Genomic DNA, 22,057 nt, shown 5'->3' with positions numbered 1-22,057 from the left:
AGGAAAAAGGTTGCAGGGGTTAGTGATACACAGAACAGGATATTACCACAAAGTACCTTTTTCCATTGGAACAAACAGGCCAGTGTAAAAAGTACAGGAGACGGCTGCATTTCAAATGGTGCTTTTATTGCAATGTGTTGCATTCCCACATTCATAGATGTTATAGATTTGTTAGTCAAAGCATCATTTCCTCAACGTTGGCATCCTCACCTTGGAAATAAAAAGCAGAGGGATCAAATGCACGAGGTGTTTGTGTTGAGTGTAGTAGAGAAGTGTGTGTAAACTTGAGCAGCCACGAAACACATGAATGAACAAAATTTAGACTTCCAGTAGATGCAAATCAAAGTTTGTACTTGTCAAACAAAAGAGTTTGTTTGTCGATCAACTCCCTGCAGGGAGGAACCCAGCCTGAGACTGATTGTCTACAACATTCCAAAGAAAAGGTAGATTCATTTCACGTCACACGCCTGAACAGGGGAATCAGACAGAAGAAAATAGAACATGCAGAAATCTCCCAGATGAACATTGTCACTCATTGTCTGTAATAGCTGCTCCGATGCCTCTTAAAAAACAAACTCCACATGAGTGTAATATACAAAACCGGACAAATGCGTAAAATGTATAATATATATAATATATATTTATATTAATTTGTACAGGGGAGAAAGTGGAACCTTGGTCTTCCTTTATATCTCCAGATAAAAACATTGCCTCAAAAACCAAGTGGGAGCTCACACTGAGCCTTTAAAATCTCTGATCCACAACCAACGTCCATCCATAAGGCAGCACTTCAGACACGAGTGTGAGAGGACGAGGTGGTGGCACACGCAAACATGCACACACAACAACAGTTACTTTTCTCCAAATAAAAAGCCAAAAGTGTCTTTGATTCATGAAAATGATGTACATTTTTTGCAGCAATCTTCCCTGACACCTTCACCAGACACTGGTCTGGTATTTGCAATCATTTATGTTGCGTTTGTATTGAACAGAATATCTGCTGATGCGTTTAAGGTCAGTGGGAAACTTGCAGTATATGCTACATTTCATTTACAATTTGTTCTGCTGATTTTCTATTAGGCTTTAATAGTGATGTTATTGTAAATAGCTTTTCCTGTACTGGATGACGACAATAACAGAGTCTGTAGTGATGGGGGTTGTATTTACAAACTGCTGAGTAGAGGACGTGTCTTCCTAACAGAGGTGAGACAGACCGCGACAGAGACATGCGTGAGTCAGTGCACATGGTGAGCTGAAAGCAGAGGTTACAGAGGAGTTACACAATCAGACTTTTGAGTTGAAAAAGCCAGAGTCTACTGCATGTAGAGGAAAAAGCACTGCTAAAGTGAGGAGTTATGAGCAGGAATGTACGAGCAGAGAGGTTCAACAGTTCAACAGTAGCATAGTATTCACACACTGAGGACGGGACCACAGCATGTACACAAGTGGACAAAGGGACGGACACAGTGACTTTCTAGTTAGCTTGGCTTCCACTTGAGTAAATATTTAATCTATTATAATGATCTAGACATTTTTCCTTTTTTTATTTAAGATTCATATTTTTTGTATCATGAATTAGGAAGCATTCGAGCATGAAATTGCCCCATTGAAGGACAAACAAAATATTTGGTTAGAAAAGTGCAAGCTAACAGTGCGCTAATCTACAAACTCAAGATAAAAATTACAAAGTTCTTTTCTATTTGACAAGACTGCATCATTCTTATAAGTGGCTTCTCTGCCTGGTGGACAGTGAAGGTATTACGCTCTTTGGGACTTGGTATCTACTGCTGCTGATCCCTTTGTCCAGGTTTACACACAGACGAGCCACACTGAGGATGGACCAGTAAAGAGCGACAGAAACTGTCAGAAAGAGTTCAATTCTTTTGTATATGGTCTAAATCTGGGCCAGTCCAGTTCCTGTCTATAACTCTAGTGTACATTCAGGGTAATGATGAGTTACTAATTATTTCTCTAATAATCTGATTTGCTGATGGCCATTTTCTCTCTGGGTAAATCTAAGATAAAGTGCAAAATTAGATTGTATTTGCAAATTCCTGGAATAATTTGATTCATCTTGAGTAAAAAAGTCATTTAAAATACAATTATTTTTTATATTTATAAATGTGAAAAAATGCTTATTTAAAAAAACCCTGGTTTAACAAGGTCATTGCAGAAAGTATATACAAGAGGCACCTTAAGTTTGGTAGCAAGTAATGGAGAGTGTTGTGGTTAAAGGCTGTTACCGGGTTTGTAGAGGGTGATCTGTACAAAAGGAAATGCTGTTCAGTTTAAGGTGCATAGCTAACGGTTGGTTTTTCTTACTGTAAACGAGAGATAGCACTTTAGGCGCTAAAGACCTCTTGGCAACGTGGAGACCTGTGAGTACTACAAAAACTATGAGTACTATGAGAAGTATGGTAGATGACAGAGACGAAGAACGCAGAGGACGGAGGAGACCTACATGCAAAGTGAAGACTAAAGCAGAGGCGCTACATTATGTCCTGTCCAGGGATGAGGAGTTTGCATATGATACCATCTGAAATCTCAAAGCTTTGGTCATTTACTATTGACAAATGCAAAAAGGCTACATGAGTCAGCCAGTCCCACACAAACTACATTTAACCTTCTCCCACTCGACACCTGAGGCAATGCTTCTCCCCAAAACCAAGGCTCCACTCTCCCATGTCTGCCTTAAACGTTTGACAACAGAAAATTAAATAATATGGCCTTTTTTAAATTAACCCGTACAAAAAGCCAGTCCACACTGCTTCTTTCTCAGTAAAATCACATTCAGCAGTCGCTAAACCATTCTCTGGCATAGTTTTCTGAACAGCCACAGGTACTGTGCAGGGTCCATAGAGTCGAAGAAGAACAGATAACCAAAGTGGGACATTGTCCACGTTTCCATCTTAGAGAACACCAGATATACAGTATTAATCACTTACACACGCACACGCCCACTGATAGTCATATACATACATACATCTGCAGAAAAATAAAAAAGTAGAAAATCAAAACATCCAAATAAAAACATGACGGAGGCGAGTAGTTATTTACCACAAACTCGGAGCACTAGTTTTTTTGTTGATTCTGAACAAATACATATTCACATTTCTCTGTTATATACATGTTTACATTTTGAAAGTTATAAAAGAAGCGAACCTTGTACCTGTTCGTCATAGTGAGGAGGATGGGGGGAGGGGGTGTTCCTGTCAATGGCTGTTGCATAAAAATAAACTAAAGTCTCAGTATGCAGCGCTTGTATTTGGCATGTTGTAGCGGGTGACACTGAGGGTTGAGAGAAAACCTGTTCCATAGGAATGACAGTCCCGAACAGAGGGGAGGGGTCAAGGGTCAGGGGTAAGGTGGGCGACAAGGCTGACACGGACAAAAATCCTTCGAAAAATACTTCTGACCACTTTGTGTATAAGTGTGGACCAAACAGTGACACAGGACCATCTGCCAGTCTCCACAAAATGTCCAGTACATGATATGTGGGATATTCTCTACGGACTTTGCTCCAGGTTTCTTCTTGTGTATAACTTGTATTTATGCCGACAAAGTGGAATACAAACTGTCTTTCTTAGTTTCATGTTGAATGCAATGGTGAACACCCATTTTGAGGTAGAGGGAAGCTTTATATCTGGGTGTCACCGCTGCACCCACATTCAACTCTATCTAAGTGCTTGGCAGTCAGCTCTTTCGGCTGCGAGAAGTGCTTTCCATAAAAAAACAAACAAAACAACAACAACAACGGGGTGATCAAAAGGTGCTCCAAAACCTGCGGAAAATCCCTCCGCAGGTGACTCTCCGCTTTGGGTGCGCTACGTCCAACCGCGTGCTGGACTCCTGCGACACTGTTTGGGGTTTGAGTTTGACAGAACTGGCATCTGGCAGAAAACACAAAGTGGTTGTCACATGGATGACGGTGGAATGTAGACCTTTCATCTGTTGCATATGGAGGCTTGTGTGTTGTACGGAAAAGACAGAAAGAAGCCCTAGTCCATTGCGGGTCGGCCGGGAGAACGTAGCCTGTGTACACTGTTACCAGGGGCGAAGAAATGGAGGCTAAAGACGAAAGAATTTAGTGTGCGTCTGCTGCAAAGACTAGATCTGAACATTTGAGGTTCGCATCGAGGGACTCAGGACAAATCCCTGCTTCTGAGGTAGTAGCTGCAGCGCTCGCACCGGCTCGTCTTAGCCAGTTTGGGACAGAGTTTCAAAAGAAGAAAAGCATGTTAACCACAGAGCAGGAGGCAGAGGGGTCAAAGGTCATTACTGTGGACATTTAGAATATTTATCAAGGCAAATTTGTGGAGGTTTTCAAAGCCCGTTCCAATTTCTTTCCTTTGTCATCCAATTCAATAAGACACTGAAATGTAAATAAAAACAGATCATGAATGATATTTTGTTAACAAACACTTGATCAAAATTTAACAGCAGCAAAACATCACTACAAAACATGAAGGAGGAGACAACCGAGCTGGATTAGTTCGGTGAATTAGGCCAATTTCCTTGGTCCAAATCAGAGGTGTGTAGCGTGAAATGAAACGCTAATCTGTAGATCTTATTTTAAATGATTAAAGATGATATATTTATCCATTTTTATTTACATTTATGTCTCAATATTCATTCAGATTTGGGGTTGTAAGTGAGAGTTTGTTTGACATTTGGTTATACAAAGGAAACATGAAAAATGGTAAGCACTGATTGACACTGTGCCATGGGCCAAAGGTGAAATAGGTTCAATGGTTGTGTACATATCCTTGTGTTCTCCTGATCTGGGGTCTTCATTACAGAGGTTTGTCTTTGTGGAGAGACAGTGTCTGACTGAGCAACAGTAGTCCACAGAACTGAAGCCAGTGGAGTGAAGTCAACAAAGCGGACCTAAAGAGGACAAGCCAAAATCCCCTCCGCCCCCTAAAATAGATTGGCTGATTTTGTTTCTTTATCCTTTAGTTGTTTTCTTTTTTTTCAAAATCAATTTCATTATTAATTACCCATCATTTTCACAATTTTTTTTTAAGAACTTCTATCTCTAAAGCATCTACTTAAATGTCAATATATAGGAAAAACATCCGAAAGAAAGCGTGTTTTTTTGCAGAGTACAGTGCTTTGGACACTAGACCCTGCATCGTCCACGCCTTAGCATTTTTTATACAATGGTTACAAACATACTCTCAGAAAACTGTCTCTTAAAAGCATCGTAGAATTAAAAAATAAAGAAAAAAGAAACGCAAGATGGCTAACTAATTCACTCCCACGAAAGAGGAGGCAAAGCAAATCCAACCATTGAGTTTTAGGGAACCATTTTTGAATTTCTCTTCACATTTCATAATAAAATCTCCCTCCTCCGCTGTAACATTTTTTTTTACAATATCATTCCAAAAGAGATTCGACACTAAAAACTGGATCGAATCGTAATATACATTGTTTTGAGAATTAAATTGATTTTTTTTTTTTTTGAAGGACAGCGTGACTAGTTCATCCCTAAGTCTTTGTTCTTCTGTACTGTACAATACTACCCGCCTGCATGGTGCACGTGGCAAAACACTGATAGGCCAAAAGAGATAGCAATGAGATACACAGAGAAATAGTGGAGCCCAAAATAGGGCCCCGTAATAATTCACAGCTGCTGAGGTTGAGGGCTAAAATGTGACGGACAGACAGTTAAATAATCATAACAGTCTTATTTATAGTTTGAAAATAAACACAAATATCTAAAAAGAAAATTGAGCAGCATCCCATCTGTCTCCCATTCACACACCAATCCAACAATCTGGTATTCTTGTTTCTGGTGATGAGGAGCTTGATAAAAAGGTAGAGAGCGCAGAAGTATTTTTTTTAAACAAACAAATTCCAACCAAAAAAAAAAAAATGAGAAAAAGTTTTAAAAATATAAACTCAAAATAGACTATGCTGTAGTAGAGGAAGCCGAGTTGTAGGCACTAGATAGACACTTACACAGTCCCAGACCTGCTGAAACAGAGCCGCTATCTGAACAATGCCAGAGTGTGTAACTATGAACATTCCCACATCTCTGAGACGGGCAGAGGAGGTGACGACACGAGACAACACGAAATGAACACGAAAGCCAGAGGTGCTGTGGCGCGGGTCAAATGAGCGGGTCAAATGAACTCAGCTGTGTGCCATACCCCCAAGACGCACTGCTTTCCAAAAACCGTTCCCCCGTAGAAATAATAATGATAAAAACGACAAAAAAAAAATCAAAAAGAGAGGAGGCCGGCCCTGATTTGACAGTGACGACAACTTGGCAAATGTACAATTCTGACGTTTATCTCTCTTGGGTCAGGAAGCAGGAAGTGTAGGTCACTGAGGGGGAATGAGCAGCAAGACAACACTGCCTTTAAAATAGGCTGAGGCAGACAGACAGGTTGTCAGACAGATTCGACAGGCAGGTTCAAATGCGCTGCTGCTCTTCCTGACTCCTTCTGTTGACAAAGTTAGTGGGCGGTACAAAGCACGCAGGCCCCAAAATCTTCTCACCCCCGAATCTGCCCTCCCCAAAAAACAGTGAGAAGTACTAGAGGGAGCAGGAGAGGTCAGAGGTCAATGCTGAGGGTTCACTCGGTCAGCAGCTGTTGGAGGAGGCTCTTCTGTTGGGCCTGGTTGTTCTGGGAGGCCTGCGGGACGGCGCCCTTCTGAGAGGCGCCGCCCCCCACCATGGAGCCCTGATTCAGATAGGAGTCACTGCCCACCAGGTTCACTGTGCACTGGACGTCTGCGAACACCTGCACCTGCTGCACCTGCTGCACCTGCGGGACAACCGTAACCATGACAAGGAGTTAAGGACGTTTAAAGATTTTGTTTAGAGTAAGGACTTCTAACTGTTACAGCATTCATGAATCACCTGCTGGTCGCTGCACACTGGGCCGATGGTGCTGAGATTGTTGTTGCTCATGGCGATGGGCTGCCCCATAGAAGGCACAGAGGCCACGCCCCCAGAGCCTCCAGCCATAGACACTGTGATGCTCATGTTGTTGTACACCTCCTGCTGGCTGAAGCTCTGCCCTGCACCCGGGCCGGACGGGCTAAACAGACTGCATCAGAACAAGCAGAATAGTATGATTGAAACACAAAACCCTTCTTACAGAGCAAATATACGAGTCAAACAGGACACCTGTTGCTGTTGATGGCAGTCTGCTGCCAGCTCTTCATGTCTGGAGACTGGTAGCTGGGAGGCGGGACTTGCTGCAGTAGAGGACTCTGGGAAGTGGAGTTTTGAGGAGACAATAGTGGGCTGGTAGGGCTCATCTCAGGAGGGAACGCTGGGTCTGGCTGGACTAAAGCTTTGGGGAAAAAAGATTAAATATTTTCATTGTTTTTGGGTGCTGTTTTGGGCAGTATTGAAAACATAAATAACATGTACAATATTAAAAAGGAAATATAAAACTGACACAAACTTGTTTTGGTATGTTAGTAACTTACAGTTTCCTCCAAACTGCTGGAACAGTCCTGTCTGCATTGTGTTGACGTTGTTGTTGTTGAACTGTCCCGACACTCCGCCTAGCAGCGTCTGGTTGCTCAGCGGGACTCGAGCAGTGAGCTTGTTGTCCAGAGGCCCAGCCGCCATGGGGCTGAAGTTACTGGGTGAGGTAGGGGGGTTCCCCGTCAGGGGGCCGTACCCTTGTGGGAAGGTGAACTGCTGAGGCTGCTGTGGGGGCTGCTGAGGGGTGACAGGGGCTCCTTTTGGGACCCTCACTGCTGCGATGGGCCCCACCCCTCCAGTGGGAGCGGCCATGTTCTGTCTCATCATCAAGACCTTCTGCTGAAACAGCTGTCTCTGCCGGTGCTGGTTACTGTAGAGCTCCCGCTGGCGCTGCGCCACCATCTGGGCATTCAGGGGAGGCTGCTGAGACATCAAAGAGACTCGTAGAGGAAAAGTCAAGACAGCAGATAATGTACATGCCAAAAGCATCCTCCAGTGTGAAGGACAAGAGCCAAAAAATATGTCAGGATGATGTGTTTATTTTTATCCATCATTATGTATTTACAGCACAAATGCAACCAGTGGTAAGAGGAACTGCACCTTGGGCTTCTTTAATACAAATACCTAAAGATACTGTGGATGGAGCTTCATCTACATTTCCTCCAAATTTAGAGCAGGACATTTGAAATTCAAAGTATAAACTTTTAAAAAAGTATAACTGTATGTACAACTAGACTGAGGCTACGGCTTGATTTTCAGCAAATCAAATGAATGTAACAGAGTGCAATTGTGACAAGCTAAAACATGTACCCATCTCCAGACAGGCTTGTGGCCAGGTCAGGTACACAGCTCACCTGTGAAGCCATCTGCGGTGGTGGGACTCCTTGTCGAATCCCAATATTCACATGTTGCGCTCCGGCAGGAAACTGGTTCAAACCAGCCATCCGGTTTTGCATCTGAAAATCAAGAACCATTAATGAGAAACATTTCTATCTTTCATCAATCTACAGATGTTTATTTACCACTGACAGTAGAAAACTACTTCAATACAGATTAAATAAAACAAACACTTTTCAATAAGCATCAAACTAGTGCTTATGGTTGAGTCATTATGCACTGTGCAATGATAGAAATGAAAAATAACTCTAAAAAACCTGTTACATTAAAGTATTTGCAGTCCATTTATAGTGCAGCAGTACCAGCGTGTCCAGTGTTCAGTGGTAACTGGTACATTATAACTATAGGTCTTAGACTGCAGCCAAAGAATGGGCAGTTACCGGGGGAAAAGCAGATGTCAATACTTTTACCAGTACATTTTCTAATCATTGTCTCATACACCAGCCCCAAAGGTCTCACCTGTTGTGGGCCCTGCAGCCTCTGCTGCAGCTGGAGCCGGAGCTGGTTGGGGGGCTGTCTGAGCTGCGTGCTGATCCCTGGGGCTCTGTTCATGGGCTGCCTCAGGCCTAGAGAGGCCGTCCCACCCGGGAAGCCCCCGCGAGGATTCCCAAAACCCAGGACTGGAGTTCCCACAGCTGCCATCTCCGGAGCAAACTGAGGAGTTGGTGTAAACTGTGAGGGGTACGAGGGCAGTTTGGGGTCCAGGGACACAGGGGTGGCAGTGGGCTGCTGTGTGGGGAAGGTCTGGGGCAGAGGGTCAAAACAGCCACCCTGAGGGCAAAACAGTTAGTTGTTTTATTAAGGAAAACAAACAAAACACATTCTAATGACCAGAAGAGAAAGTGTAGTACATCTTGTTGTATTTAAGCATATTAAGCATTAAGCATATTTTATTATGTTCTGTTTGACCACAGACATACAGTGTCTATCACATCGAACACTGGACCGACATCCAATTGACCCCTACCTAAAACTGGGAACTGGTCTATTGTTTAGTTTACACTACTCAAAAGTGATTCATATTCCTTCCAATAGCCAAACATCTCTAGTCTCGAGTGGCCTTAGTCACCTGTACGAGTTTGTCGATCCCCAGGGCTTTGTCCAGCTCGGCCAGTTCGCTCTCGTCTGTCCCGCTGAGGAAGGACACCAGCTGCTCCAGCAGAGCCTTCTCATCACTGCGCGCCTCAGGTGTGGTGGGAGGCCCAAGCACGTCATCCAGTGTACAGGGCACGCACTGCCTGCTCCAACACACAAAAGCTCTTACAAAGGGAACATCATCACAAAAAAAACATCTTCACACCCGCCCAGAAACTGTATGATAAGAATAGAGGTTATTTACTCTTGTGGTGAGGCCAGAGGAGCTTGTAAAGGGTTCCCCAGAACATCAAAAGGCAAAGTGTCCGATAGGGTTAATGGCTGGAACTGGGAGTCTGCCACGTCCATCTTGGATAGGCCTAGAAACAAACATAAGAAAGTGATCAATAAAATGTTGACTATTATCTAGAGTGGAACAGCATCACAGTGTATTATTTAGATAATGTACCAGTGCTTGAGCTGAAGATGTCCTGTTCAGGGAAGGGACTGCTGTCTTTGGGGGTGAGGAAAGGGTCAAACGACGTCTGAGTCTGAAGACTGCAGCCGGACACAGGGCCACCATCACTCAGTCCTGACAAAACACAAATCACAACTCACACTGTTATTCACCTGGAGAGAAGAAAACATTTAACAGTAATGCTTGAAATATATTCACCAAGCACAATTCAGTACATATATATAAAAAAACAAAACATTGTTCCTCTGTGTAAATCGTGTGTTAATATTTCAATGTAGTTTTTGGAGATCATTAAGAGAATAAATGAAGTATGATATTACTGCACAATGATGTGTGGTAGTGTGATTTAATGACCAGTAGGTGGCATCTAGGTTCAGAAAAACCTTACATTATATGTAGGGTAAGTAAGATATGTACTGAATATTACAAAAGCATGACCTATCTGTGTTCAAAGATATGAGGCTTATTCAATGTACAACACTGATATTGATTTATTCATTACAAAAACATTTAGCCTGATGTACAAGCTGTTTATATTTTTATTTTATGTTTTGGACCTCAAGCCGAATATTCTATTTAATTCTGTATAGATTGACACAACTAGAATCAGTTGCCTGTTGCCTGTAATAATAAAAAAAAAAACATGTATGCATCTCTATATGCAGCTTAAAGGTGCTGGCAACCCAGGTTGTGATTGTAGTCTTTTAAAAACAGTAAGAGTGGAGACGACATACATTGTGTATGTCAGACTTTTGAGTGCAACATGCATTTGTTGATTGATAGTGGAGTTTACTGAACGCACCACTATGGTAGGGCGGTGTTGGCAGGTGCCCCTTGTCAATTCAAATTCAATTCAATATATTTTCACAATGTTCAGCATTATATATGTCCACACACATACACACATAAATACTTCATACATACTACAAACACAAGTGTTTACTGTGCATATCATTCATAAAGACATACATGCCAGTATATAAATGACATTGAAACACTATGTTAGCTCTGTAATTTTATAGAATGGGGTTCATCAACCACTGTGTGGGCAACAATTTAATGGCTTTTTAAATTTGCATAAATATACAGTATGTTTTTTGTCAAATATGGCGTACCTCTGTTGGGTGTGCCTGGAGGTTCTCTCTTCACACCAACACTGCGAGGGGTGCTAGCCTCGGCGGGCTGCACCTGAGAGGGGGACTGGAGCTTGAGCTGAGGGGAGGGGGATGGGAGTTTGAGCTGAGGGGAGGGGGAGTGCATCTGGGGGGACAGTGCCTGCAAAGGGGGCAGGCTCTGGGCGGCCGAATCCTCACTGCCCACTTTGGCCCCAGTCGAGCCTCGGAGGCCAGGAAGCAGCTGGAGAGGGTCCACGTCAACAGCACCACCCGACATCTGAGAGGGACAAGCAGAGGGGACACTCCCATCAACACGTGGTCATAATCCAGTTTGTGAAACAAGAAAGAAAAGCCTGCTTCAGGCAGGGTTAAGTCCCAACTTGGTTTACAAACCAGTGTGGTCCATATTAAACCTGTGCTCATGGTCACACAGGACTCTCGTGTTTGAACATGGTCCAAAGAAAAGCTTTGCCAGAATGTACAAGCTCAACTGAACAGAAAGCAGTGTCAACAACATGACTAGAGTAATTTGTGGAAAGACCCAGAGTAGAATAGAGTTTTGGGGGACAAAAGGTCAAAGGTTCTGGAGCTTCTGGAAGCTGAGCTTACAGTAGAGTCAAAGTCCAAGAAAATAAACATTCAGCCTGAATTACGGCTGTCAGACAACTGCCCACGTTAAAGAGCAGAGTCAACAGGGAAGTCCAGCGTTACTGTCAAATACTGTTTGTGTCATAAAATCTGTTCTGAATTTAAAACAACATTGAGAAGCAAAGATATTACTGCAGATTTTCAGGGTATTACTGATAATTTAAGCAAATATGTTTTGACCTTAATAGGGTTCCTCATTATAAAGATGAAAAAATGAAAGAAACATGTTTTATAATTAAGAAGACCCTGCATTTGCTTATGTGCAGATAGAGCTCTGAGTGTTGGTGTGGTAGTGTACCGTGGAGTCTCTGCTGTCCTTGCGGCTGTCTCGGGGACTGGCCTTGGGGCTGATGCAGGATGTAGGGGTGGTGGGGACCCCTGCAGGTTTGGAGGAACAGGAGCCCCCTGTGGGAGGGAGTCCAGGACAGGACTCTGACTCGCTGGCTCTCTTCTCCAGCTTCACTCTCACCGTCTGAAGGCTCAAAGCTGAGGGAGGCGGCAAGTCTCCCAAATCCTTCAACAAGAAACGTCAAACTAAATAAAAAAAAGGCTAAATTCTCAAACTCTTATGCAATGTTGTAAAATGACAGTACGCCAGAATATAGACACTGATAGAAAGTTATTTTAAGAGTTGCAATTTTATATTTATTTGCTGGAGATGTACCTTCTCATCTGTATCCAGGAGGAAGCGCAGCAGCTGGTGATCCTGTGGCTCTTTGGAGCTGGATTTGGTGGTGGCCAGGGCAGGGCTGGCAGGAGGCTCCTTCTTGATCTCCACATCAGCTCGGTGAAGGCTGTCCTCTGCTGTGCTGGAGGACTCATTGGGGCTTGTGTCCTGGAGAAGGCGGTGCAGGATCTTGTGTCTTTCTGTCAGGGTGCTGTGGGAGGCGGGGCATTGTGGTGTGGGGTGAGGAGGAGCTGCTGAGCTGTTGTGGGTGCTGTTAGTTTCTGCTCCTGTCCCATTACTGTCCAGGAGCTGGTTGAGCCGAGGGTTTCCCAAAGGGGACGCAGATGGAATAGTTCTGACAGAGTCCTCTGCCCCCACATCTGCTCCTTCCGAGGGGCGGGGGCAGGGGTTGGTAGGAGTACTCGCTTGTCTCTGGACAGGAGAGGACAAGGAGAACCCCCCCGCTGTCCCACCGCTGGTACCACTGCTCCCGCCCCCCGCGGGTGAGTGGAGGCCTGCTGTGGAAGGAGAGAAAGGGTTCCCTGGGACTCGAGGGCTGCCCCCGAGCCCAGGACTGGCCCGTGGCATCCGGGGTGATATAAATGAGGTAGGGGTGGCTGTGAGTGGACTGCTCAAAGGGGAGGGGCTGTTGACCTGCTGCGTCCGAATGGGCGTCAGGTGCCCAGTGGGCGGGGCTGGGCTCTGTCCGTGCGATGAGGCGTTGCTGTTGTTTGGGTGAAGGCCCGAAGTGGTGAGGCCTGAGCCTTGGGATGAATTACTGCTGGGGGGCAGGGCCGGGGACCGAGAGGGCGTTTGGGCATTACTGTCCTGGGACAGTGGAAGGCTGGGGTTAGTGTTTTCCTGAGAGCTAGCAGTGTTGTGTTCCCTGAAAGAGGACCAAGGGATTACAATTAGACAAATAAGCCACAACTATGATGTAGATCTTTATAGGTGTGGAATGGCGTGCGTGTGTTAGGGTCTTACCTGTCAATAGTGTGGACGCCCATGATGAAGGGCTGAACGTCAGGGTTGGGGGGGCAGCAGAACTTGCAGCGTGTCTGAGCGCTGAGCGGGGTGCCGTCGCTCAAAGTGAAATGGTAGAGTGGACTGACAGCTGTGCCATGCGTCATCACTGTGGAGCACCAATATGTACACAACACATCAAAACAGGAACCCACTGTGGACTTTGCTCTCACTTTCTCACTTTTTCAGTGGATTGTTGATCAAGTGTAGTACAGGACTGTGCTTTCAAGAAAACATTAGTTTGTCAATGGACTCATGACAATTCTTGTTTATCCTTTTGCAAGAATATAGTAGACTATTTTAGAAATAGTTAATTGAATGAGTAAATATGATAAACACTATTTCCAGAGTGTAACAAAACAGAAATTCTTTAGCCAGGCGGTAGAAGTCTCATCACATAAAGAGTGATAAGCAATAGGGCGCCAAAAAGCCTCTGCCTCTCTTGGAGGAAGAGTACGTGAATGGTTTGGTGAAATGAGGCTTACCCTCGTGCAGCAGCTTCTTGGCGTGGGAGGGTTCTTTGCCCTGCGGCTGGAAGAAAGCATAGATGCACTTCCTGACCAGGTCTTCCCAGCCCGGTCGTCCTGTTGCTCGTAGAGAACTAGTTTCTATGGAGATGATCTTTCCTGAAGGGTCAAAGCACATAATGATTATTGCACAACATTAGTAATACAGTTTGTACTGTGTAGCCCATACAACTAAACTGAACAAGTCCCTTTCCTAATTCTTAGAGAATGTCATATTTAACTCTTGTATTCCCGTGGCTCAGCTTTTACCTGTAGGGTCCTGTTTGGTGATGAAGGACTCAGTGACAGGCTGCGGCCGGGGAACTCGACAGGCGATACAGATCAGGCAGCTCTGGAGGTCTGAAGGTGAGAGGACCAGGACAATAAAATCCTTATGTTAAACATATCAGAACAATGTGGTTCAATAAGACTGTAAGGTCACAAAACACAGAGTACAATCTTAATAATCTAATAATAGATTTCCATTTGCATGTCAAGGCCAATGGATAAATGACAAATCATTAATACCATACCTGGAGTTGTATTTAGTTGCTTTATTCAAACTTGTTTGATGAATCTTGTTTATTAAAGGTTGTATGGAGGATTTTTTTTTGTTTCAAGTTGTCAATGATAGCATTATAGAGGTGCAGTAGCCTTGTAATTATGATGACCAAAAAAAAGAGAATAAAAATTCATCAACTCTGGTGGGGCCAGCTAAACATTTGCCAATAGATAACGACACTGCCTCGTTATCTGTTAGCTGACAGGCTGTCAATCAATCTCCCTACGTTTCTAGCGTAACTGACTTGCCTGCGCGCCGCCGGTGCGAGGCTTACGTACGCCTGTCACGCAGTCCACAGACGCAAGCCGCACAGACGCTGTTTACTCCACCAACGCAACAGTTCTTAGCGGCTTTTTTTGACCTATATCTTCCTAGCAGTTAGCACAAAGTTTGTTGCAATGGCAGACAAGAATCCAGGAGCAGTTAGCCGCAAAAGAAAGTCCGTTTTTGAGATTGCTGAAAGAAGAAGACAAGGGGAAAAGCAGCAAAGCCAAACTAAGGTGATTCTTGAAGATTCATTCCAGCGATGGCGCAACTGAAGCAGACGCAGGGTCTAAAGACTGACGCATTGTTCTCCAAATTACTCCTGGACAGGTCACTTCTGCTTATTATGAAAACGTACTTTATTTCCAAGAGCTAGTCAAACGTTTTTCAGGACACGAAAGCGATATCCTATGTCTGAAAACGTAATTTTCAATGCAAAGAAAGAGTCCGCTTGCTGCTGCGTGTTGTAGCTAGTTCATTCGCACTGAATCTCCGCGCAACCTTCTCTGCACCCCTTTCCTGCTCCTCTCCCCGCTGCCCGTTCCGCTCTTCCCCCTGCTCCTCACTTCTCCGGGCACGGAATCTTCCACGCATGCGCAACATTTGAAAAAGGACAAACAGTCGCTGGATTTCTCGTTCCTTGGAAAATCCTCTATACAACCTTTAAGTCCACTCCCCTGAGCACTAACATATTTGTGATGTCATAGGTAGAGAACCAGAGTGTTCTCCTGTGCCGTTTTTAAATTCAAAAATAATTTCTGCTGTCAAATTGCATTCATTACATTTGCGTACTATCAATAACATGTTGGGGCAAGATAGACTTTTGTTTTTTCTCCCACAATAATTTCCTCTGCTGCCAGTAGATGCCAAATCCCAGTATAGAGAGCACAGCTGTAGGAACATGGTGTGTATTGACTGTAGAGAGGCATTATTTTAAGTTATGAAACAGATGAGCATGTTTAAAGGCCATTAAAAGGTACAGTCAATGCATAGTATGTGTTCTTGAATCATTGTTAAATAGTGTGTATAGTGGCGACATGCAACTGTACCGTCTCCCTCCTCCTGCAGGGGGCGGGGCTGGGACACGGTGAAGCACTGCATGAACTCGTACTGCTGGCGCGCCTCCTGATTCTCCGTGTCCACTTCGTCTGGTGGCCTCTTTAACATGCGACAGTTAAACGTGTGGCTGCTTCTCCGGCTTTGCTCTTGGGGCCACGGCACACCATTGACTGTAGGCAGAGTAAACATACATAGCACAGGTGAGAATGTAGCTCAAAGTTATAGAGTAAGAACACAATGAAGGCAGTTGGTAAAGTAAAAAAGTGCAGAAAGTACAATGGTTCCAAACATACAACAGTTATCTTTTGTTCCTATACAAACCGCCTGTGCCCCTCCCGCTGCTTAGTCTCTTGGCCAAGGCTGGAGCAAACCATTTTAATACGCAGCAAAAAGTCATTGTTTCACTCCTCTATCACTCTTCACAATGGTACGCCCACACATCCACTGTCTGTTTGTGCCCTCAAAGCAAAGCATGTCTACAGCTCTTCTCTCGTTCGATAAATGTGGTAAGTAAGACTGGCTTTGAGAGATGTCTACTTATATTTTTGTTCATCTTTCATTTTTCTAATTTTACTGTCTCAAATGAAACCAATCAACATCATCCTTCAACAAAAATGCTGAAGATTGAATTAGAGCAGATTTGTCCAATCTAAGATGGGAAAAAATAATTAATTGCATTAAAAACTGTTTAATGGGATATGAAGAACAATTGTCAAGTTTATTAAAAGTTTTAATCAACATGGTAAATCCATAAAGTTCACTATTAAAATTCACTTGTACACAAAATAAAATCCATCTGACATTATGAAAACATTTTAATTGAATTTTTAAGATTGTTTTTGTGCTGTGGCAGCTTTTCTTGATGTTTTTTCTAATAAAGTTTGACTTACCAAGACTTTTGGGCAGCAGGTTGCGCACAAATTGGTTGTGGTCTCCCAGATGGAGGATGCTGTAGACGCTGGACGTCATGAGCTCCTCCTGTGTGTAGCCAAGGTAACTGGTCACGTTCTCCGACACAAACACAATGCGGCCCTCGCGGTTGACAACGAAGAAGAACCCATCTAGGGCCTGAGGAAAGAATTTGTACTAATTACTAACATTCATAAGTGGAAACTTGTTGATTATTCAACAACAGAAGGAAGATGAACTTCGAAAACATTAAATAATGTACAAGCATTTGTTATGCAAATCTGAATAAAAGTACAGTTTTTAATAATTGAATAGCATATTTCAAAGTGTCACAGTAAAACAAACTTAAAATTCATAAAGTAATATATAAGATGCAAAGTATTTGAAGCTCTGCTTGCACAATACATCTAAAGATAAGATGAACACTGCTAAAGTTATCCAGAGCATACAGAAAGTATGAAATTTCTGTGAGTGGTCACCTCTAGCAGCATGGGCCCCAGAGCCTCCCTCTCCATCAGCCCCTGACTACTGGACGAGATGTCGCACTTCTGCACATCGTCGTCTTGAGACAAAAGAGCCGCTTTCTCTGTGAGAGGAAAATCACAAATCACACAACACAATACAAACCAAATACATGACCTTGAAAAAACACACACAGGAAAGTAAGTATGGCTTGTCTATGTACCAGTCTGCCATTACACATTGAAAGATCGTGGACAGTAGGGGTGGGTGAAAGCAAGATTTTGAATTCAACACAATTTATTTCCTCCTATAGGAGGAGTGGGTGAGGAAAATTGTTTGAGCACAGAGCTTCATTCAACAAACAAGCATTGAATGATAATATGACAAATTAATCCAGTCGTTCAATATATAAAAGCTGGAACCATATAAATATTTATATGTGTCCAATTTTTTCTTTGCAATAATGGGGAGATTTTTGCTGTTTGTTATATGTAATATAGAAAGATTTGAGCTGAAGGTGGATGAATAAATAACTTCTATGGCTAATTACTGGTTCCTGCTATTCATTTGTTTCAGCTCATGCCATGTAATGATGCAGTCTATTTAAAAACTGGTTTAGTGGAATTATCTTGCTTTGTGTCAGTGGCATGAAGTATGTTCAATAACATGCTTCAAAATGTGTTATGGTGACAGGCCTAGACCTATTGTTGAGATATTTTTATTACTTATATTCTATTTTGTTTTATTTTTACTTGTACATATACATTTATATAATTATGCCTTATTGGACACCATTCTCTTGCTGTTTTTGCTACTTATATAGAATTTATTATTATCATTTATATATTTTTTTCTCTTATTATAATATGTGAGATAGTGTGTCCAAGTAATTTCCCTTGTGGATCAATAAAGTTTGTCCTTATTACTTGAGGTAAATAAGGCTTTGTAAAAAGTTGGACATTTGAGAACTTTTATTTGTTGTTAGTTTTTCATTTTTTGACACGAAATATTCTATTAAAAAAAGAGTAGGTATGACAGTGTGTGAGTATGTACAGACCCTGCTCGCGCCGCTTGATCTGCTGGATTTGGTCCACGGTGCTTTGGAGGATGTGACATTTGTCTGGTTTGACGCTGGAGATGTCGCTCATGTTGGACGACAGCAGCTCGGCCAGCTCCTCGATGTAGCGGCACTCCAGCTCCCGCCTCCGCTTCTCCACGCTGCACACAAAAAAAACACAGAAAAATACACACACAGTTCACAAATGAGGCTTTAGTGTTATTATTATACCAGTAGTAGAAAATAGGGATGCCATAATATCAAATTTAAAGGTCATATATTACACAAAATTGACTCTTGTGACAGTTATGTCACATTAGGATATTATGGAATTGCGTGTTGTTGCATTCGTACATATTTGAGTAACCCTGAATTATTAGTCTGTCTATATCTCCAGAGCTCAAAATGCTCTGTTCCACCTTGTGATGTCAGGTCGTGATAGTTTTCATAGCTACCTTTTACCTTTTGTTTAGAAGAGATTGAAATTTTCAGGGCTGAAATCAACCAAATTATTCTAGTGAAGATGTGTGGAGTTTAAAAACACAGTGGAACAGAGTGTTTTCAGTTTGAGAAAGAACGTATCCTAAACATGCAAGGTTGGCGTGATAAACATGCGTGTGAATGAAATAAAACACCAAGTATGTTTTTTTGACAAGGAAACAACACTATAAATAGCGCAATATACATGCAATATAGAAGGGTTACGATTATTATAAGAAGAAGCTTCACAATGTAACGATGCACTATTATTGACTCAAACAAAACAACAGTGAATTCTTGTATTTTCTTTCAATCTAGCACATTAAAAGTACTCTTTATGAAATTAAACTTTCTGAATGCAAACTGGAATGACAAAAAAGTGATGAAGATTTCTTATTTTTATTCTTGAATAAATCATTACCGATTAGCCTAATTATGTTGACATCCCTACTAGGAGATAATGTGTTTCTGCTGCACAATAAACAAGCAGCTGTGGATAAAGAGATGTGAATCATATGACACTCAAGAGGCAATAATGCTTTGAAATAAAGTAGCTCTCCAATTTAAATCATGACTGTTCAAAGAATTAATATTGTGTTCTGCTAGACCTGTCATGGGAATTATATATCAATTTGTCATACAATATATAAAAGCTGGAACAATATATTTAATAATGTTTATCGTTTGTACATTTTCTTTACAATAATGTGGAGATAGTTGTTATTTTTGCGGGAATATGATAACATTCGTGCTGTAGAAGGTTCATTCTGATATTAGATTGATGTAGCTGAGGCCATTTAATAATACGATCTATTTAAATAACGTTTTACTGGGATTATCGTGTTTTATTTTTATTGTGCAAGTGGCATAAAAGTAGTTTCAATATTATATAAGCGTCTTTGTGTTACCATGAAAAGCGCTATATAAAACCGACGTAGTATTATTATTATTATTGTTTTTATTGTTAATCATTGTATACCTCTGTAGTAGGTATCATGCTTCAACATTTGTTATTATGACAAGCCTATGTACTGTTTTATCCGATGACTGAGAGCCAATCAACAATCTTGATGATATGAGTATGGTACATTTGTAAGCGCTGTATTAGGTGGTCATTGGAGATTGTTGAATTGGCATAAGCGGCCAATTTATTTTTCCAACCTTTCCATTCAAACAACCAAGTTAACATTCATTCCTGTTTTTCTGCATTATTCATGATAGGCCCCCATTTCAAGAGATCCAATTACAAACACGTTTAAACAAAACTCAAGCTTTCAGCCTGGGCAAAGAATAACATTTGTAAATGTGTAACTTTTAGGTTCTTACTTGCTTGCTTGAGTGTAAGACCCCCATTGTCTACGGAGCCTATCACCCATCTATAATGCAGTAAACATCACAAGACAGGACGCAGCTCTTATATAACACATGTTGGGCCTTTTCGCTCCGCTCTGTGCTAAAGCCATGTGCTTCATCTTCTTCTCAAATTGCACTAATACACTCGGAGGCCAGCGAGGAACAGCAAGGTATGTGGTAAACAGGAAAAAAAAAAAGGAAAAGCGAGCGGGAGCCATGTAGTGTGTGTGTGGGACAGTGAAGAAAGTAGGTCAGCCGCAGCACTGGGCGGAGGGACACGCAGCGCTCAGGCAGGACGGCCGTGATCGTGCTCCTGCCGCTGCTGTGAATGAACCGGTCAAGTGGACGTTAGCTACCATCTTACGAATGTTTACATCACACAGGGAGGGGGTGGGAGCAGATCCGCCAAAACAGTAGCTTCAAAATGTCTAAAGTATTAGTGAGAGCTGCAAAATTAATCACAATCGAATGAACAACTTGAATAGTCGCAATTAAGTCCTTTGTAAATAGCAAAATATCCTGGCTAACCCTGTAGCTTAGACCTCTACAAACATGTTCTGAAATGCATGGGATTGTTCTGTTAGTTCAGCAGTTCAGATTTCCGCCTTCTCTCAAATTTTAATGCTGGACATGTTCAAAATGTGCACAAAATACAATTATTAAAACAAAGATAATCACAATGTTTGTCCCAAAAAATCACAGAGGGAGAGGGTGGAGCAGATGAGCCAAAACAGTAGAATCAACAGTAGAATCAAAAGTCTAATCTAAGTTAGGGCAGCAATAGTAATCACAATCTAATCCATATCACCTTGAATGGTTACAATAAGAAAATCATGAAGACGTTAGACTTTAAGACTTTAAGTCCTTTGCAAATAACAAACCGTCAAAATTATCTAAAAAATACAAAACACAAAATGGCTGTAGTCTTTAGGCATTTTAAAACAAACAAAATGCACTTTCAACAGAATCCAATAATTAAATTGAAAATCATAATTATCATGTTAGAATGAAAAATCGCAATTGGATATTTTGCAAAACATTTTAATCCAATTGTTCCAGTCATTCCAAATTGTCACTGGTCAGCTGCTTGGGTTATTTTAATCAAGAGCTCTGCATCCAATGCTCTCTGATATCAATCCTTGTTTATCTTCATATAAATGTATATTAAAAGCAAAAAAGAAAATCTATAATCAAATTGTGTTTAATCGAAAATTTGATTTTGATCGGAAATACCTGATCTTTTTTTTTGCTCTGTTACCCAGCGGTGATTCAAACTACATTCACTACTTTTAGTTTTAAATCAAATTAAATCGGTGTTGTAACCAGAGCGTGACACAGACTTTTTCTCGAACTTCAAAGCTAAGTATAGTGACTTTTTATAGAAACATTAAATGTGTCTAATTGTCTGATCAGATTATTAAGAGATTACAGCAAATTCTGAAAGATTAGTTCTAAGAATGCACACAAAAGTCGTCTGTATCAAACAAACACCACATTGCATTGTGAAAAAGCCCAAGCGTCTAACGCCTAACGAGCTCAAGTCAAATGATCTCATAATTCAACTTGTTCATGACGCATTATTGATTACATAAAATCCTCCCTGTGTCTGCAGTTCACAATTTTGCATTGACATCACACTGGGGGTGCTCTACATGTAGTTACAATGGTAAATGTGCACATTAGCAAACACTGCCAAAAAACGTTGAAGACTGTCTGAAATCTCAAGAAAAAAATTCTAAATGGCTTTAAACAACTCATTTTCATGAGCGTGTGTTTAGGTGTTTGACGTTCAAAAAAAGATGAGAGTGGCTAACTGAAGTCGCAAGCTAATTCGAGCTACATTAAGTGCAGGAGACTTGTTTAACAGAACAAATAAGCTCATCTTTTGTAGTTCCAACCAAGTCATCTCTTTCAAGTCAGATGGTGATAAAACAAAGCTCAGAATAAAATCTAACTGGAGTCACAGCTCCTCAGATTGAGTAGTACCTTCAGTTAGCATCACAACCCCAGGGAATGACATCAACCACAAAGTATCAATAACAACTGCAATTCA

General features: G+C 41.9%; 1 protein-coding gene across 3 annotated transcripts in view; it reads right to left on the bottom strand.

Annotated features, from left to right (window-relative positions):
* Positions 1–105: 105 nt before the first annotated feature.
* Positions 106–22,057, bottom strand: part of ncoa1 (nuclear receptor coactivator 1) — a 38,728-nt gene continuing 16,776 nt past the window's right edge. For 2 of the 3 annotated variants that reach the window (XM_055149220.1, XM_055149221.1), the window contains 19 exons: positions 18,172–18,332; positions 17,132–17,238; positions 16,634–16,811; positions 15,734–15,913; positions 14,129–14,218; positions 13,838–13,978; positions 13,314–13,461; positions 12,327–13,215; positions 11,961–12,176; positions 11,015–11,291; positions 9,891–10,013; positions 9,687–9,801; positions 9,417–9,585; positions 8,807–9,118; positions 8,305–8,406; positions 7,450–7,873; positions 7,142–7,310; positions 6,872–7,061; positions 106–6,776 (listed from right to left, as the gene is read on the bottom strand). In XM_055149220.1, the coding sequence (XP_055005195.1) occupies positions 6,585–6,776; positions 6,872–7,061; positions 7,142–7,310; positions 7,450–7,873; positions 8,305–8,406; positions 8,807–9,118; positions 9,417–9,585; positions 9,687–9,801; positions 9,891–10,013; positions 11,015–11,291; positions 11,961–12,176; positions 12,327–13,215; positions 13,314–13,461; positions 13,838–13,978; positions 14,129–14,218; positions 15,734–15,913; positions 16,634–16,811; positions 17,132–17,238; positions 18,172–18,332 (4,183 nt within the window). In that variant the 3' untranslated portion in view covers positions 106–6,584. The remainder of the gene's footprint in view (positions 6,777–6,871; positions 7,062–7,141; positions 7,311–7,449; positions 7,874–8,304; positions 8,407–8,806; positions 9,119–9,416; positions 9,586–9,686; positions 9,802–9,890; positions 10,014–11,014; positions 11,292–11,960; positions 12,177–12,326; positions 13,216–13,313; positions 13,462–13,837; positions 13,979–14,128; positions 14,219–15,733; positions 15,914–16,633; positions 16,812–17,131; positions 17,239–18,171; positions 18,333–22,057) is intronic. The other variant, XM_055149222.1, reaches the window with a different exon arrangement.

This window comes from Boleophthalmus pectinirostris, unplaced genomic scaffold (assembly GCF_026225935.1).
Source record: "Boleophthalmus pectinirostris isolate CB_2022bp ecotype Guang Dong unplaced genomic scaffold, ASM2622593v1 HiC_scaffold_13, whole genome shotgun sequence".
Lineage (NCBI taxonomy): Eukaryota > Metazoa > Chordata > Actinopteri > Gobiiformes > Gobiidae > Boleophthalmus > Boleophthalmus pectinirostris.
The sequence above is the reverse complement of the archived record's forward strand: the minus strand, read 5'-3'. Positions and strand labels throughout refer to the sequence as shown.